This window comes from Leucopleurus acutus, assembly GCF_964270905.1.
Source record: "Leucopleurus acutus genome assembly, chromosome: 2".
NCBI classification, from domain to species: domain Eukaryota; kingdom Metazoa; phylum Chordata; class Mammalia; order Artiodactyla; family Delphinidae; genus Leucopleurus; species Leucopleurus acutus.
The window spans coordinates 46085122-46105076 of record NC_139143.1 but is presented as its reverse complement, the minus strand read 5'-3'; the positions used below and the strand labels follow the sequence as shown (position 1 = coordinate 46105076).

Here is a 19955-nt window from a genome sequence, read left to right as displayed (position 1 = left end):
TCCTAGCCACAGCAACTAGGCAAGAAAAAGAAATAAAAGATACCCAAATTGGAAAGGAGGCAGTAAAACTGACTATTTTCAGATGACATGATACTTTATGGAGAAAACCCTAAAGACTCCACCAAAAAACTGTCAGAACTAATAAATAAATTTAGTAATGTTGCAGGATACAAAATTAACAAAAATCTGTTGCATTTATATACATTAATAATGAACTATTAGAAAGAGAAATTAAGAAAACAATCCATTTACAATAGCATCAAAAAGAATAAAATACCTAGAAAAAATCTAACCAAGAAGATAAAAAACTTGTACTTGGAAAACTACAAGGTATTGATGAAAGAAATTAAAGATGACACAAACATGCAAAAATACACCATGCTCATAGATTGGAAGATTTAGTACTGTTAAAATGTCCATACTGGACACCAAGGGGGGAAAGTGGTGGTGGGGGTGGGAGTGTGATGAATTGGGAGATTGGGACTGACATGTATATACTAATATGTATTAAATGGACAATAAGAACCTGCTGTATAAAAAAATAAATAAAATTCAAAAAAAAATGTCCATACTACCCAAAGAAATCTACAGATTTAATGTAATCCTTATCAAAATACCCATGACATTTTTCATAAAACTAGAATAATTCTAAAATTTGTAGAGAGCTGCAAAGGACCCTGAATAGCCAAACTGATTATGAGAAAGAAGAACAAAGCTGAAGGTATAACACTACCTGATTTTAAACTACACTACAAGTCTACAGTAATCAAAATTGTATGGTAATAGCACAAAAACAGATACAGTTCAACAGAACAGAATAGAGAGCCCAGAAATAAATCCATATTTATATGGTCAATTAATCTATGACAAAGGAGGCAAGAATATACAATGTGGAAAAGACAGTCTCATCAACAAATGGTGATGGGAAAACTAGATAGCTACATGCAAAAGAATGAAACTGGACCACTAGCTTACACCATCTACAAAAATCAACTCAAAATGGATTAAAGGGCTTCCCTGGTGGCGCAGTGGTTGAGAGTCCGCCTGCCAATGCAGGGGACACGGGTTCGTGCCCCAGTCCAGGAAGATCCCACATGCTGCAGAGCGGCTAGGCCCATGAGCCATGGCTGCTGAGCCTGTGCGTCCGGAGCCTGTGCTCTGCAATGAGAGAGGCCACAACATTGAGAGGCCCGCGTACTGCAAAAAAAAAAAAAAAAAAAAAAAAAAACCCAAACAATCCAATTAAAAAATAGCAGGGGACCTGAATAGACATTTTTCCAAAGAAGTCGTACTGATAGCCAACAGTCAAATGTAGAGATGTTCAACATCACTAATCATCAGGGAAATGCAAATCAAAATCACACTGAGAAATCAAAACTACAATGAGGTACCATCTCACACTGGTCAAAATGGCCATCATTAAAATGTCTACAAATAACAAATGCTGGAGAGGGTGTGTAGAGAAGGGAACCCTCCTGCACTGTTGGTGGGAATGTAAGTTGGTGCAGTCGCTATGGAAAACAGTATGGAGGTTCCTCGGAAAACTAAAAATATAATTACCATATGATCCAGCAATCCCACTCCTGGGCATATATCTGGACAAAACTATAATTCAAAAAGATACATGCACCCCTATGTTCATAGCAGCACTATTCACAATAGCCAAGACATGGAAACAACCTAAATGTCCATTGACAGATGAATGGATAAAGATGTGATACATATATACAATGGAATACTATTCAGCCATAAAAAAGAACAAAATAATGCCATTTGGCAGCAACATGGATGCAACTACAGATTATCATACTACGAGTCAGTCAGAAAGAGAAAGACAAATACCATATGATATCACTTATATATGAAATCTAAAATATGGCACAAATGAACCTATCTACAAAACAGAAACAGACTCACAGACCTGTGGTTGCCAAGGTCAGGGGTGGGGAGAGAGAGATGGACTGAGAGTCTGGGGTTAGTTGATGCAAACTATTACATTTAGAATGGGTAAACAACAAGGTCCTACTGTATAGCACAGGGAACTATATCCAATCTCCTGGGATATGCCATAATGCAAAAGAATATAAAAAAGGATGTACATATGTGTATAACTGAGTCACTGCCATACAGCAGAAATTAGCACAACATTGTAAATCAACTATACCTACTCCAATTAAAAAAAAAAGAAGAAGAAGAAGAATGTATCAGGTGGCTAGTAAGTGCTGTGATCAAAATGAAATAATATAAAATGATAGGCTGTGATTTTGGAGTTACAAATTCTTACAGCCACCATGTATTATAAGTTGCTATTAACCAAAGCATAGAGAGAAAAAAAAACACAATGAGATATCACCTCAAACCTGTCAGAATAGGTCTTATCAAAAAGACAAGAAATAACAAATGCTGGCAAAGATGTGGGGAAAAGGGAACCCTTGTGCATTGTTAGTGGAAATGTAATTTGATGCAGCCACTATGGAAAACAGTATGGATGTTCTTCAAAAATTAAAAATAGAACCACCATACAATTGAGCAATTCAACTTCTGGGTGTTTATCCAAAGGAAAAAAAACACTAATTCAAAAAGATATATGCACTCCTACATTCACTGCAACATTTATAATAGCCAAGATACGGAATATGGAAGCAGCGTAAGTGTCCACAGATGATGAATGGATAAAGATGTGGTGCGCGCACACACACACACACACACACACGCACACGCACACGCACAATGGAATATTACTCAGCCATAAATGAATGAAATCTTGCCATCTGTGACAACAAGGATAGACCTTGAGAGTATCACAGTAAGTGAAATAAGTCAGACAAAGACAAATATCAATAGCATGTGATTTCACTTAGATGTGGAATCTAAAAAACAAAACAAACAAAAAACCAGAGTGATAGATACAGAGAACAGACTGGTGGTTGCCAGAAGGGAGGGCGGGGTTGGAGGGTGGGCAAAATGGATGGGGGAGATCAGGAGGTATAAAACTTCCAGTTATAAAGTGAACAGGTCACAGGGATCCAATGTATGCCATGGGGAATATAGTCAATAATATTGCATTAACTTTGTATGGTGACAAATGGTAACTATACTTATTGTTGTGATAAGTTTGTAAGGTATAGACATTGAATCACTATGTTGTACACCTGAAACTAATACGTCAATTATATATCAATTAAACAAAAGACTGATCTATCAGCTGCTTGTTGGCCACCTGCATATGTTCAAAACTAACCATAAGCTCTCATCCCCTTGCACTGCACACTCCAGCCATGCTACAGCCTCTGAATCTTAGGTCTATTTGGTTTATTCACCCTGATGCCTTCACACATGAGTTTCCTGTCTGAAACTTTTTCTTCCACTCTCATCACCGCACTTTGTACCTGGCTAAATCCTACTCAGGTTTCAACTTAGTATGGATGGTACCTCCAACAGAAGGCCTTCCCTAACAGTCCTGTGCCCATTTTCAGTAAGGATATTTGCTTTAAATACTTTAAATAGAACACCCACCATCCTCTAACCATAACACATCTCATCCCATACTGTCTGATTTGTCTTAAGGCTGCACTTGTTTAACAGTAACTTTTAATTCCATATCTCCAGCTTCTTAACAGTGCCTGGCACACAGTAGATGCTTAATAATTGGTAAATGGGCATACGTGACTAAAAATATTTTCCAGGAACTTTTTCAATGTACAACCAGCCAAGTACATGGGAGCTGAATGACAGACAAGCAAAAATGTGCAAAGCTGGGTGGGAGTCAGTAAGTCCAGAGTGGAGATAATTCAGGTGTGGGCACTCCACATGGCAGGCAGGAGGGAAGTCCATTACGTACAGATGCTCTAGTTTATTCATCTTCCCCAGACTGACCCACCCAGCCCCATCACCTCCAACTCCCCCAAGAACCCCTGTAGCATTGACTGTAAGCTACCAGCTATAGGCATGCTGAGACATTTGTTATAAACATGCATGTGCCTTTCATACATGCCTTCACAGACACTCCATCCCATTAGCCAAGTATGTACCCCATTAGCCAAGGCAAGACTCTCCCCTGGCAGACGAGTCGTCTCAAATGCATCCTGGTTCTGCTAGAAGGCTGAGTCAGTGACCCTCTGAAAGAATGCCTAATTCCAGGCTTCTAGCTTCCAGCTATGTGCACCTCACACCTCAGGTCCCTCAGGGTCTCAGTCTTGACAAGGAGGAATTACCAGTCCTGAAGTGGTCATCGATGTTGCCGACAAATACAGCTTCATAATCCTCAGGCCTCTTCAGGTTGGGTGGTCTCTCCTCGGGATCTGAGCCATACTCTCCATTAAACCTCTTTTTGTTGCTTACAGTTATTTTCTTCTTGCTATCGCCCTCAAGAAGACTGATGAAGAGCTGTACCACCCGCAAAGCAGCTTCCCGGAATGGCACCACTATCAGCACCTGTGGAGGGAGTGATGGGCAGCCTTGGACGGGCAAGGGGAAGGAAGGAAGGACAGCTCGAGGTGAGCCTGCTGAGGACCTAAGGAGCCCTCTGTTCCGCAGCCCCTGGCCAAGGACCACATCCGTGTCACCCTCTTTACACAGGACCTGGCTCAGTACTGAAGGCTGAGCATCTTTCCGACCCACAGCACCATGTCCTATGGACTTCAATCTCATGGCTCCTTGCGGGGGGGGCAATTCTTAAGCAGAACGTAGAAATACTTTTTGAGGTTAAGTCAATGCCTTTAACAGAGGTGTCCATTAGCAAAAACCCAAGGGCATAAACACACAAAGCTCTTTCGGGACAAGAAATGTTACTCATTTCTGTCTCCCACAGAACTTAGTTCAGTATTTTGATCCGTAAGACCTAAGGAATATGCTGAAGAAATGAATTAGATGTATTAAGTAGAGAATAAAGCTAGTAAGGAAAGGACTAAAACATCATTACTTTTCTAGTACATTTCCTAGTACATTTTTCAGAGATGATGATAAAGGATTTCTGAAATAAGATCATATTTCAATGGGAAATATAGGATTCAGTTTTCCAAACATTTCCAAAAGTGCTTAATTTTAACTGTTGAGGAAAAAAACCAGAAGATGCTTAACAAATGATTAACTTCTAACTACCCTTGTGTAAACAATACAATCAATGGATATAACCCCAGTCAGATCAGGCAATTCACCAAATTCTGAATGTGATTCATGGGTAATCTACCTCATATTCTATTTTGCAATTCTAAATGGAAACAGATAATCTTATTATCCTGATGTTCAAGATTCTGAGGTAGTTTCCCAGAAGGGCAACCAGCACAGCCAGATGGGTGTAGTGATTCAGTTTGGTACAGTGCGGGGATGATGGATCAGTTTTGAAGAGGGCCAAGTTACTGTCCCAGCTGTCACACTAAGTAAGTGTCTAGGCTTTGGTTTCCCCAACTATCAAACAAGAGGGTTGGACTAAGAAATCTCTAAGAGCCATATCAGTATTAAAATTCTAAAATCCTATTAAGCTCAATGAGAAGAATCTAAGAAGATGAGGCGTCTTCAATATAGACACAGAGGCTAAGGGGTAAGGGGGTATGGGCGGCACAGTATCTAGCTCCAGGACATCATGAAAAATGTAGACAGAATTAAAAGATGTAAGCCCCCAATCCACTGGAGCTTAGGCTTATGAGCCCACATAAATGTAATCATCACTTTAAGCAGCAATAATGATACAATGCAAAAATAGGGATTTTGTTTTCCAAGGTTTACATATTTATGTGGCTTAGTGAAGAGAGTCCTTGGTCTCTGTCCACAGGTGTAATAAGTAGGGATTGAATAAAAGGCTCCTTAAGGTCCCACCCAGCTCTGACAATCACAAAGAAGAGATTTATAGTGGAGTGTTACTTAGGTAGGAACAGGGTTTATCTTTAAGGAGAGAATTATCATGGAGGTACCTCCTGCTCCAGTTTCCAGTTAGATCTGCTGTTAGAGACAATCCACTGAGCTGTCTGCAGCACTGCTCTGACATTACCTGGCCCATCTAATACGCTCATTCTTGGACCCATTCATTATTCCAATCATTAAAACATCTGAGAACCTGCTAAGTGCCAGGACCTATATGTTAGTGCCTTACAGCCTCCTTGAGGGCAAAGTTCTGCTGCTGCCACTCACCTTGGGCCTCGTTAGCCCTTGGTCCCTGAAGTCATCATCATCACCCACCCCAAGTTTCTGGCTTCGGCATCTGCTGTTGTTGGCAAGCACCTGGGCATTGGCTTTGAGGACGTGATTTATCACATGCAGGCAGTACACGTGGCGGATCTCTTCCCCATTCTTCAGGGCAGTCCTTTCTGGGTAGAATAGGTCCCGGTAAGAATTCATAATTAAGAAGAGCTCTTTCTGGAGGGGTGTGAAGGGGCTACTTGAATTTGGGGGGCCAGAGAGGAACCGGCTGTTGGTCTTGATCCAGGTGGATTCCAGAGGCTTCTGGAGATGAAGTGACTTTAAGTCAATGTCCTTTGGGGGTTTAAAGGTTTCCAACTGTTGAAACCTGGATGAAAAGACAAGCTGGCCCAGGATGGGCCACTGTGGGAGAAATGATCAAGAACTAAGTTAGAAATGAATTATAGTACCTTACATTCATATAGTGCTTTATAATTTACCAAGGCCTTTCACAACTTACAGATCCTCTCACTTTACCCTCACAACAACCTTACAAGGTAAACACTATGATGCTCTTCTTGCAGTTTAGGAAATGCTGAGATTCAGAGGTTATAGGATTCAGACAAACAGGGGAGAACAGAGCTAAGGGTTAGAGCCCAAGGTTTCTGACTTTAGAAACCTTGTGAGCTCTTCACTAGATCAGTGGGTCACAAACTGTCCTGTGGACCACACTGTAGGAAGTCAAAATTTACTCTAGACAAAAGAAAAGGGGGCCTGACGGTCAAATAACTTCGGTAAACACCACAAAACCTAATCCCCCTCAGGGAGGGTCACATGAAGATCAGATACTAAAGGTTCTGCTGAGTCCTGTAACAAGGACTCTGTTCCACTTCGTTTGACCCAGAGTTTTCCAAATTTACTTGGACATGGAACAAGGTTTTTGTTGTTGTTTTGGATTTTTTTTTTTTTGGAGACATATATTAGAATCGTAAAGAATAATATTTTGTGGAATACCAGTTTGGGAATTTTTGCACCGTAACAAAACTGCTGATCTTAGCAATAAAGAAAGGATGACCTCTGCAATAAAAAAGAATTAACTATTGATATATGCCAACAACTGGGATGAATCTCCAGGAAATTATGCTGAGTGAAAAAAGCCAACCTGTATGATTTTATTTATGTAACGCTTTTGAAATAACAAAATTATAGGAATGGAGAACAGATTAGTGGTTACCAAGGGTTAGGAATGGGGGAAGGGAGGTGGGTATGGTTATAAAATGGCACCAGCAAAGAGGAAGGATCTTTGGTGCTGGAAATGCTCTGTATGTTGACTGTGGTGGTGGCCAGGGCAACCTACACGTGATAAAACAGTACAGAGCTAAGTAACACAAAGGAGCAGGAGCAAAAGTGAGGAAATCTGAATAAGACAGGTAGATTGTATCAGTGGAAATTTCCTACTTGTGATATTGTACTACAGTTTTATAAGATGCTACCACTGGGGGAAACCGGGCAAAGGGCACATGGGATACCTTTGTATTATTTCTTACAACTGCATCTATAATTATTATCTCAATAAAAATTTCAATGAAACAAGGATGACTAATTCTTATGAATAGCATCAGTGGTGAAAGAAAAAAAATCACCGAAAAAAAAGCAAAAACTGCTCCATACTGAATAATTTAGGTGTGAACTTATCTCAAGATATTTCAAACAAATGAACAGCAGTAGCTACTGTTTGGCTGAACACTTTGTACGTATCTTCCAGTAAAATAAATTACTTTATTTTGATGCAGGCATTACTGTCCCCCTCTAACAGATGAGAACAGTGGAGATTAAAAAGGTAGATTAACTTGCCTTAGGTCATGAGATAGCCCGTTGCAGATGTTGGTCTAAACCCTGGTGTACCTGTCTCCAAAGCATTCTTATCTTATTGGTCCCCACCTTCCAGCTTCCCAGTGCCTTTTCTAGCTATGTCTGTGCCTTACTGGGCTCTTCCAGTCTTCCTCTCTATCAAGCCATCTGCCACGGGTGTGTATCATACATTCAGGGAGACCACTAAAACCCAAGACCACTGCTTTTCTCCATTTGTGACTGTGATGATGGAACAATGCTTACTTTTAGCTGGTGGGTAGTTTTGGGATTTGTGGCAACAGCCTGGATTTCTTTTTCTTTCAGTTCTTTGTTTACATGTTGTGCAAATGGATCTAATTCAGAAATAAAGAATATTAGAACACTTAGAGCAAATGACAGGGATTTTCCAGTCTTCCCCTGTGAATGACATCCTGTTTTCATGATGTTAACTCATCTTTTTTCCCCATCAACTTTCCCCATCATTTATCCCAGTCCAGAGCTTAAAAGTTTCTGACAGGTTCATCTCCCTAAAGCATTTCTTTAATCACATTATTCCCCAGCTCAAAAACCTCTGAAGAAACTTCTCGGTCTGAAATTCAACATACACCTCTAACTTACCTCTCTAATGTAATTTTTGAATTACATGGCTCTCAAATTCTTCTGCCACTGTGGCTTTCCTTCCTTTAACTGAAAATTCTATCCTCTCATTCACTGCATTTCTATATATCCAAATAGTATCAGTTGAATGTTACCCCCTGACTCACAATAAATAGCTATTTCCCAGGAGCCTACTGTGTCAGGCAAGTTCTGGCTCCAAAGAAGCCATCTCTGGTCCCCTATAGAAAGTCATCACTTTCCTTCAAGTGGCCCACCCTGCCCTCAGTTATCCAAACCAACACATATATGTGCATGTCCTACCTCACCTAACTAGACTGCAAGATCCCCGAGGGCAGGTTCCATGTCTGATTTAACCTGCATTGGAAGACAAATATAAATGTTCAACACTCAACTGAGGTGAACAAATGATCAAAATGGTAGGGTCATTGCTCAGGGTCAGTGCTCTTCTCTTCCAGTCCCACTCATGTAAGAAGCAAAGTTAAACGACCCATTCAAGGACCCAGGTAGTAAAACTTCAAATGCAGTGCACCTTATATTAAGACCTAAGATAAAGGTGAACAATAGGAAATAAGAATTCTAGGTGATAATATATCAGTATAGACCAAACAACCAGAGAAACTTTAGGATAGTCAAGCCTCCTAATGTTTCCTCCAGCGTTTTTTTTTTTTTAAGTTTTTTTGAGTTCAGAATGCGGTTTGTGCCCAAATTCTACCTGCTACTTCTTCCTCTTGTCTAGAATAGCTAACAGAACCAAAGGAGGACTAAAATTTCAATTTCAATGGCACAGCTGGTTGAAGAATGGCACTGGGACCAAAAAAGGCAGTCAGGACACAGAATGAGACCAACCTGACTTGCCCACCCAGGCACAGGCTAAGACACAGGGACCTGAGAGACAGCAGAGCCCTGTCTCAGCCTACCAGAGGCTTGTCTAAGTGACAGTCATGGGGACAGAGGCATGGCCCAGAGTGTTCTGTATCTCGACTTCGGCGGTGACAATATAGATATACACATTTGTCAAAACTTATCGAATTACATACTTAAAATGGGTACACCTTGTTGAATGTAATTCATACCTCAATAAAGTTGATTTTAAAGTTAAATTAAAAAGTTGCCTATGGGGACTTCCCCAGTGGCACAGTGGTTAAGAATTCGCCTGCCAATGCAGGGGACACGGGTTCGAGCCCTAGTCTGGGAAGATCCCACATGCCGTGGAACAACTAAGCCCGTGCGTCACGACTACAGAGCCTGCGCTCTAGAGCCCGCGAGCCACAATTACTGAGCCCACGTGTCACAACTGCTGAAGCCCGCGTGCCTAGAGCCTGTGCTCCACAACAAGAGAAGCCACCACAGTGAGAAGCCCAAGCACTGCCACAAAGACCCAATGCAGCCAAAAATAAAGAGAGAGACTGGGGAGACAGGGTGGAGCTTTTTGGCTTGTGAGGTGCTTCCTGGTAATAAGGACCAATCAGATTAGCCACTGCCGGGTCTCACAAATCTGGAAAATTACTGCTCCAATAAGGAAGAGCAAGTGAAGGATAGAGAGAAAAATGCAAAGTACTTTTCTCATCTTTCTCTCCCTTCCCTGCTTGGGGAAAAAAATCAGAAGTCTCCCCCTGACCCCAGCTGTGGATCGTGAGCTTTGGGGAAATGGCCTTCCCTGCCATCATTCTTCAACTGTTTGTTCTCCTGAACAGCCACGCCCACTCCCAACACTGCCTAACCCTGAAGAACACAAAAGATCTTGGAGAAGCATTTCTTTCCAGCTCTACATCTAGCTGCTAAACTATCTGTTTCTATTACTGCTCATTCCAATAACAGGAGATTTAACAGGTATTAGACCACAACCACCCATACTAAGCACCAGCTGAATTCAAACATCACGAGCTGTGCTGTGACCTTGTAATGCTTTCAGAGAACAGTTGCCTTCTCTTTCCTCTTCGAGAAAGTTGGTTTCTAGGCTGAAGAGTGACTCATGTTTTGCATCTGTAAACTCCTCTGGGGATTCCTCTGATGTGCCAGGTGGCCCGTGCCCATCTTTTCCCTTAGGGTCAGCAGGTAAGGCCGCATCTGCAGTTTTGATAAAACATTTTGTGAAATTATTTACTACTCATAAATATAATTACACTTCTGTTGACAAATGACATCTAATTCCTTAGGCTATCATTTACTTTTAAGCAAATTCAGGTAGAAGACGTAAGTTTCAAAATTGAGCTTGACTACTGACCCGGTACATGTAAAGATGTTCAAATCAGCGAGGATATAACAAATAACTAGAAAAAAATGATTTCGTCATTTCTATCGATGGGGTACTAATTAAATTACCACATATTATTTACAATGGAATACTATGTGATTAAGCTAATGTGAACCCACAGTTACACACGTTATATTATGAAAGAAAAAAAGTAAGTTACAGAAATGTATGAGACCATTATGCACATACACACAAATATATGTATATACTTGTATTCACTCATATATCCATAAAAAAGTAGTCTGGAAGGTTCTATAAAATGTTAAAGGTGTTCATCTCAGGGTGGAGGAGATATACGTTAACTATATTACCTTCTTAAATTTTTACAGTAAATATATATTACTTTTATAATTAAAAAAACAAACTTTTCATTTTTAAAAACCCAAAACATGAAAGAAAACTGGAAAACCAACAAAATTAAACAAAAAAACCCTTAAGTCTGAGGCAACGAGTTTTTTATCTGAGTACAAGTGATAAATTAAAATACTAAGAATGGTGTGTGACACCTTAAAGTATAGAAAAAAATACAAGGCAAATAGGCATTAAGATAATAGGATATAAAAAGTTACCCAGATATATTCAGACAATGGACTATTCCAGTAGTAAAAGAAATGAATTACTAACATGAACTACGCGGATGAGTCACAACATGAGGAGACAAAGAAGCCACACGCAAAAGGGTACTTATTGTATGCTTCCATTCATATGAATTTCTAGAATAGGAAACACTAATACATACAGAAAGAAAGATGTCAGTGGTTGCCTGATGCCAGGCCTGGGAAACTGACTGTAAAAGGACAAGAAGGAACCTTTTGTAGGTATTGGAAGTGTTCTGTATCTTGACTTTGGTGGTGACAATATAGATATACACATTTGTCAAAACTTATCAAATTACATACTTAAAAAGGGTACACCTTGTTGAATGTAATTCATACCTCAATAAAGATGATTTTAAAGTTAAATTAAAAAGTCACCTATGGGGACTTCCCCGGTGGCACAGTGGTTAAGAATTCGCCTGCAAATGCAGGGGACGTGGGTTTGAGCCCTAGTCTGGGAAGATCCCACATGCTGCGGAGCAACTAAGCCCGTGCGCCACAACTACAGAGCCTGCACTCTAGAGCCCACGAGCCATAACTACTGAGCCCGCGTGCCACAACTACTGAAGCCCACGTGCCTAGAGCCCATGCTCCACAACAAGAGAAGCCACCACAGTAAGAAGCCGGCGCACTGCAACAAAGACCCAATGCAGCCAAAAATAAATAAATAAATAATAATAATAAAAAAATAGTCACCTAGATGTCTGAGTGAGACAGAGTTCCTTGAAGCTTTCAATCCCAGCTCTTCTCTGAAGCCTCCCCTCATTTACCCTGGCAGCATGTGACCACTTTGCATCTCTTTAACACCTTATATTTATCGGTTCCATTCAAATTTGATGCTTGAAAAGTTTTGTATATTTTATGTCTATCTTCCATTAAACTTGGTTCCTCTAGGGGAGGAACAATAATCTCTTCATTAATTGAGACCATTACAAAAACAGAATTATGTTCCCTCTCCTCTCAATCAGGGGAATTTGAACTAGGATTGATGAAATCCTGGAAATCATAAGCAAAAATGTCATTTCTGCATTATTATGGCCAGAGGGTCCTGTGTTTTCATCAGATTCTTGACGATATCACAGAGCCCAACAATGTTAAGAATCTCTGCCTTGAATCCATGTGCTTTCACCCAGCTCATACAGTACAAGGCAACATGCCCCTGGGGCAATCTGTCTGTGGTCCCTGCAAAGATGATAAACCCACATCAAAGACACTTACTCTTCTGCACGTCAGTAGACGCTACTGCCGTCTCTTCGTCCACACTGATGTCACTATCGCCATCTTCAAGATTCATTTCTGTCTCATCTATAACACTGTCTTCTTCCTCTTCCTCCTCCTCATCTTCCTTGGAAACATCCTTTAATGTGGCAAGTAGTCTGTTGTAACCAGAAACTTGTTCTGGTTCACTCTCTGCTTCACTTTCAGAACTTGAAGTATCTAAACTCTCTGACTAAAAGGAAAATGGGGATTTTAAAAACAAAAATTATATTGTTCTTGTTGCTACCCCACGACTATCAGGCCCACAGTGGAACCAAGTTCAGACTTTTCTAAATAAACACTAGCTTTTCTGCAAATATGCAATCCTATCTATTCAACCAAATCTAGCACCAAATTTGTTTAAAACAGCTAATCTAGCTATGATTCTAGAAGCTCTTCCTCTTCTTTGAACTGCTAATGTTCCACATGGAAAGATAGCAAACTAAACACATGGAGCTTTAGGTTATAAGGCGATCTAACCTATGTGTCAGACATGTGGCACCTTTAAAGGAGCAACAGGAAAACTTACAACAAAAAAGTGTAGTTTACTTTTGAGTCTGTGGTAATGAAATAAGACCTTTGATGATTTTGCACTCTATTTTATGTTAAGCAAACAAGACGTTCCCTCTTAGGATTCACCAAGAGCCCTCTGGTTAAGCTTCCTTAACAGGTTCTAACAGGCTTATCTCTCAGGACAGTTTCATACTCTATACTATATTAGTTATCACAATGCATTTTAACAGACATCTGCACTTAAAACTAAGCAATATTACTAAAATATAGCTTACATCTAAAATCAAAGAGTGGAAATATAGCCAAACTTTATTACTATATAATCTTAAAAGTAACAGTCCAGAATCAACTATCATAAAGAAGGTATAAAGCATTACCAGTTGACAAGTCTGTGGTTTTGCTTCCTTTCTGGAAACCCTGAGAAGAAACAGGTAATGTTAAACTTCAACTACTAGCATGTAGCATTTAGGAAAAGTCTAATGATACAACTTTAAATGAACATGGCAGACTATACCGTTATAAATACATTATATCTATTGTCAAGTAAAAACTCCATATGCATTTGGACAGGTTTTGTAACAATATGCCAAATAGATAATAACAGACAAATGAAAAAGTCTAACAAGACCACATGACAAATACTACAGTCACACAGTAACAGGCTCTCATCCAAAAGATGGGAAATTTTGGCAAATAAAAGCCCTCGGGGTTCACCTTTTCTAGCAAGTTTCTTAAGTAGACTATCCTTCTAACTGTTGATAAAGCAGCTCAAAGTGGTGGGATGAGCGCTAAGATCATAACTGAGAGTCTGGACACTTATAGAGGAACCCACAACTACCCAAACATTAGTTTCCTCATTGTCATTGAATAGATCGGTGATGTCGAGGGTCCCAAGCAATTCTTTTTTTTTTTTAACTTATTTAATTAATTTATTTTTGACTGCTATGGGTCTTCGTTGCTGCGCCCGGGCTTTCTCTAGTTGTGGCGAGCGGGGGTTACTCTTTGTTGCGGTGCGCGGGCTTCTCATTGCGGTGGCTTCTCTTGTTGCGGAGCAGGGGCTCTAGGCTCGCGGGCATCAGTAGTTGCAGCACCCTGGCTCAGTAGTTGTGGCTCGCGGGCTCTAGAGTGCAGGCTCAATAGCTGTGGCGCGCGCACGGGCTTAGTTGCTCCGCGGCATGTGGGATCTTCCCGGACCAGGGCTCGAACCCCTGTCCCCTGCGTTGGCAGGCGGATTCTTAACCACTGCGCCACCAGGGAAGCCCCCAAGCAATTCTTTAAAAACATATAAAACGAAAACAAGCTTATAAAATCTCTGCCCAGTCGCCACACAGGAGGCGTGCCGTCTAGCATAAAGCTACCGGCTAAACAAAAGGTAGAAAGACTGGTGAAGAACCCCATCTCAGGCGGGAAGCCGCCATGATCCCCGGGCGAGCTAGGCCGGCGCCGGGGCAGCGGGGGAGCTGCCCTATCACTATCCCCGGGGCACCGGCGGACCAAACGCGGGGACACGCGGACTCCCACCGGGAAAGGACGCCGGCAGCGCCGGTCCCAGCGTTGCCTCTCCATACCTGTCATAGAAGGGATGCTCCTCGCCGAAATCCCTTAGATGCTTCTTCTGCTTTTTAGTTAGGGAGTTGAGCAGCTGGCTCTGGCTCCGGCTCCTGCGCTTGCCCATGGGGTAGACGTTAAGTCAGCCAGCTTCCAAGAACCGCGTTTTCCACCTGGAAGTAGTCTCGTCAACCCACTCACGCGGGATTTCCGACGGCGCTTTACGGCGGAAGCAGGGTGCCATAAAGCAGACCCGCTTTACGTCGCGCTTGTACGACAGGCGTTAGAACTTCCTGTTTCCCATTCGGCCCCTAGCGAGACTCTTTGGAAGCACATGCACGCGTGCGCAGCTTTTCTCCGAGCCCTGTAAGGAAGGCCGGCAGGCAGGCTTTGGGCTTCCCCAGGTGGGTAAATGGGTGAGTGTATTTTGTGCGTCTGTTTTGGCTGTGAGAATCAGACTGCATAAACGTGTAGTAACGGAGATGGTTGAATGCAGTGCCTTTATATTATGCCATAATACAAATACCAACTAACATTTAAGGCTGCCGGCGCATCTCAGTTCATCCTCACAACAGTAAACAAATAGGCCTTGTTAATAAGCCTGATATTGGAGATGAGAAAGCTGATGCTTACAAAAGGTTACATACACACTAGCAAGAGAGGAGATGGAAACCACAGGCGACCACAGGCTTTTCCCACTAGGATCTGCCACATGCGTGTGCTATGTGAAGAATGGGGACGCAAGGCTGAGATTCCCGTCCTTACCCTACCCCCTCATTTTCTGAAAGTATTGCAAGGGCCCCTAGTAACAAATGTCTTCTGGCATTTTTCATGTTATAAAAGCAAAAACACATCCAGAGAGGTAAAGTGCCTTTCCTAAATCACCCGAGAGTCGATGTTAGAGAAAGCAGTAAAACTCAGTAAAGTGTCTCAAAACTGAATTGGGGCAAATTGGGATGGAAAACTTTTAAAGGGTAAGTAACTTTTCTATATCTGGATCGTGGTGGTGGTTACACCTTGTATACAATTACCAAAATTAATCAAACTGTACCTTTAAAATGGGTACATTTTAATGCAAGTAAATAATAATCTCAATAAACAAAGAGGAAAAAACAATGCAACTGGACTGAATACTCTAGAGACAGGCAGAGTGTGCAGGGATCCTTAAAAACCACAGGATAAACACAGACACTTTTTTTCTAATAGTAACTTACAATGTCAATCATAAACCTCAGAATTCACCTGAATAAGGTGAAATAGGAGCCAACAAAGACAGTGTTCACTGGCTCTGCTATTAGAGGAGCGTCTGTGAGAGAATCTGAGCTTTGTCCAATACCATGTCACACCTATAGAAGTCGCACTAGAACTATTAAAATCCTATTTTTGTGGTTGGATTCTGGGAGGTTAGGGTGGGGTAGGGAGGCGAGGGGAGGGAGTATCAAGAAAATATGCAAACAGCAGGTAGTGCCAGCAGATGGCCCAGCCAAGGAACCCATAAACAAAGAGACATCTGTCTTCTGTCTAATTTCAAGATAAAAAGTACAGTCACTTACGTCAACAAAAGGCTGTTTGCAAATGTCATCATATATATCAAGGCGCTATGACAATAAAGTCATACAATGTTTTTTCTCCTCCCACCCTGTTCCAAGTGCCCCAGCTTCCTTCCCCAGAGGCAACCAGTTTCTTGGTGTTCTTCCAGAGATCTGCTATGAAAAGCTATACTCTTGAGCACTTGATGTGACTCTTTACTCTCTCCTGGTTTCCATGTCATTGTAGTCCTATGGACAGGTCTAGACTGTTCCCAGGTTCAGACAGAACTGTGCCCTAGCTCCACCCAAGTGGTCTAATCATTGGCTCACTGAGCCCACTTCTGAAAATATTTATATTAGCCTTTGACAACATAAAAGGGTATGCTTTGTGAAATTTTAACCTGAGAGTTCGGAATTTAAACATATTTTTCATGCCTCCAGTGAAAGTTCTCTTAGTAAAACCCACACAAAGAAGATGCATGTGCCAACTAGTGAAGGCCCTGGGAAAATTGTAATAAAGGCAAAATTTGTTCTTCCTTTTCTTCTTCCCACACTCAGCCCTTCCTTTTCCCTCCTGCAGGGTTTTCTTTGCCCTTTGCCCTCAGGGACTCAGTATTTTCAGGGGTAAAAACAGTCCAGGAAATAATCTTTTGTACTAGTTTGTAAAGATAGGCTGAAGAATTAATGTTACTTGGGTATTTTCAATTCGGGGAGACTCCCTAGGATAACGATCTCAAGGGGTGGGAGGGGGGTGGCTGTCCCTTAGGACAAGATGGTCAGAATATTCAGAAAAGTGTTAGTTTTTCTTTATTAAAAACTTTTTCTTTGGAAAATTTCAAGTATATACAAAAGTAGACAAAACAGTATAACACATTCCCATGTTCCCATCCCTCGGCTTCAATGCAAGGCCATCTTGTTTCATTTGTATGCCCACACACTACCCCTAACTCCCGCCCCCGTATTATTTTTGAAGCAAATCCCAGACATTGTATTATTTTATCTGTAAATATTTATTTTTAAATATCTGAAAGATAAGGGTTCTTTCTTTAACATAGCTACAATGGCACTATTTCACCTAAAAAAAAAGGTGATAACAATTATTTAATATCATCATATAACCAGTCAGTATTCAGATTTCTGATTGTCTCATAATTGTCGTCTTTTTTTTTTTTTTACACTGTTAGTTGAACATGTTCTGCTGTTCTCTGTGTTTCTTGTGAATACATTGTGGGATTTAGAACTTTGATCAGATTTCATTATAGCTAATATTTTATACTTCCATCAGGAGGCGTATACCGTCTGGTTGCCTTTCATTCTGTGATGTTACCAGTCATTGGTAGTCAATGTCTAATTCATTAATTCATTAGAGGTCACATTCTAATTCTATCATGAGGTGATATTCTATCATTTCTTCTTCACTTACTTGCTGGACTATTTCTATGAAAGCAAGCTTTTCCTTCCCCTAAATTTTGCTTACCCAGTGGTGCTGTTTGTATAGGAAAAGCAGAAGAAATGCTTGATTCTCTCCCTTCATTTACTAATTTTCAACACAAGGAGTCAATTCACTAGATCTTCTAATGTTTACCAATCAAGTTTTCAAAAAAATTTTTAGTATCATTATGAACTCATGGAATTATACAAATTGATGTGTTTTAATCCCTTGCAAATATTATGGTGTACATGATTTGAAAGAGCTTATTTGACATATGGTGATGTATTTGAAAAGACAAACTATGTCCTAATACAAACCACAGAAAGTAAACAGGAGTCTATCTGAGATTCTCAACAGAGCAGGAATGGGAAGGTGGGGAAGGAGCACAATTTGAGGATACAGATCAGATGCTGGGGAAGTTTGAGTTTTGATATTTATGTGATAATATAAGTGATGACAAGGGCACATGTGTTCAAGATATGTTGACAAGGAGCCATAGATAATCCAAAGGTATGACTTTCTAATTATGAAAGCTCCGACACCGTAGCTACTGATTTGGGAAGATTCTGGGGAAAGTGTGTGTGCACCCACACATCTGTCTGCTAGTTGCCTCAAATCAGACAGTCTCCTCCACCACATGTATGCATACGTGTCTGTATACACCCCAAAGCCATCCATCCTCTTCCTGAGACTGCTGGCAGAAATCAGTCTCTTGCTACCCGTATAATGAAATGAGCTCATTTATTCATTTAAAAAAATGTACTAAACACCATGTGCCAGGTGCTGTGCTAGCAGCTGAGGCTGGGGGAAAGAATAAGATCCAGTCCAGCCTCTTCAAGGAGCTCTCAGCCTCACCCAGGTATGGATAAGTATGCAGACTATTACAATACACTGTGATAAATGCTAAACTGATAGATGCTGGGTGCTAAGGAAGCAGCTCGGTCGGGGTTTGGGGGCTGCTGGGGGTTGGGGGCTGCTGGGGGTTGGGGGCTGGGGGGAGGGTCATCTGCTGCCCTTGAGCGTTTGTCAGTCTGTCACGTTCATTGAACATCGGTATTGAACTTGAGATTAATCTAGATTCTAGATTTTAGGCTGTATGAATTGTTTCAGCTGACTTCATGAACAGCATGTGTGTGTGTTCAAGACAGGATATGAGGGATATAGGGCAACAGGAAATTAGAAAGCTGGGTAGTCATCGGATTCCACAGCGTTTATTGTGTAAGGAGCAATGAGCTTTCTAGGTGGAGCATGTTTTAGATAACAAGATTATGTCTGAAAGGAGAAAAGTTCTGTAATGCGTTTCAATGCACTCTACATAACTTGAAAATGTAAAACACTGTTATATATAGTGCCTACCCTTTCTATTCATCTGTACCCAGAAGAACTACCCATTGTCAAACCCAGAGCCTGGCATAGAGTGACCTGTAATAATTACGTTTCCTCAAGCTTATCAGAGGTTGTTTTATATTAGGTCTAGCCTAAAACTGAAATATTTTATCAGATTATATTCATCTGACTGAGAACAAGGCTAAAATGCTACACTAGAGGGGATAAAGTTTTACATCCCTCCCTCTAGTGGAATGTTGGTGTAACTACATTCTGTTTTTCACATTTTTCTGGCAGAGGCTTAGCAGGCAAACCTTCATTCATTCATCAAACATTTTCTAAACAGTTACCATGTTCCTGTCATAATGTTAGGCATTAAGGATTTAGAAAGCTCAGACCTCAGGCTTTCCCCTTGAAGACCTTTGGGGAAACAAAGCAATTAACAAATAATTATGCTGTCATGGGCTAGATTAGAAGGGTGTCTACAAAGGGTTTTAGGAACCCAGAAGATAAAGGAGCTCCTCTTGCTGTGGAGGAGAGAGGAAAGGTCATGGGGAGTTGCACAGAGGATGCACTGAGTCAGGGTTTCCTGGGAAAGAAGGTTCCAGGGAGTGGGAGTAGCATGAGCAAGGTGGAAAGATGTGTTTGGAGAACTGTCTGTGGTCCCTGTTGCTGAGGTGGGTGGGTGGGAGTAGAGAGGTTGGAGAGACGGACAGGTGAGGATTCAGCCCACTAAAGGCCTTGTGTGCCTTGCTGGGGCATTGAGGCCCAATCCCATGTAAGGTGAGGAGCCCTTAAAGGATTTCAAGCAAGGGGGTTATGTGAACCGATTTGGACTTTAGCGAAATCACAGTGACGTCTGTATGGGTGACAAGGACATTAAATCTTCCTTTCTGACGCCTTCCTGGAGCAGCTGA

At 41.2% G+C, this 19955-nt stretch overlaps 1 protein-coding gene across 3 annotated transcripts in view; it reads right to left on the bottom strand.

The window, feature by feature from the left end:
- The window catches only part of UTP25 (UTP25 small subunit processome component), a 29422-nt gene extending 14492 nt beyond the window's left edge, over nt 1-14930 (bottom strand). For 2 of the 3 annotated variants that reach the window (XM_082832726.1, XM_082832727.1), the window contains exons 1-7: nt 14772-14930; nt 13581-13620; nt 12652-12883; nt 10480-10650; nt 8230-8318; nt 6127-6537; nt 4215-4434 (exon numbers count right to left, since the gene is read on the bottom strand). In XM_082832726.1, coding sequence (XP_082688852.1) covers nt 4215-4434; nt 6127-6537; nt 8230-8318; nt 10480-10650; nt 12652-12883; nt 13581-13620; nt 14772-14878 — 1270 coding nt within the window. In that variant the 5' untranslated portion in view covers nt 14879-14930. The remainder of the gene's footprint in view (nt 1-4214; nt 4435-6126; nt 6538-8229; nt 8319-10479; nt 10651-12651; nt 12884-13580; nt 13621-14771) is intronic. The other variant, XM_082832728.1, reaches the window with a different exon arrangement.
- Between the last annotated feature and the right edge of the window lie 5025 nt (nt 14931-19955).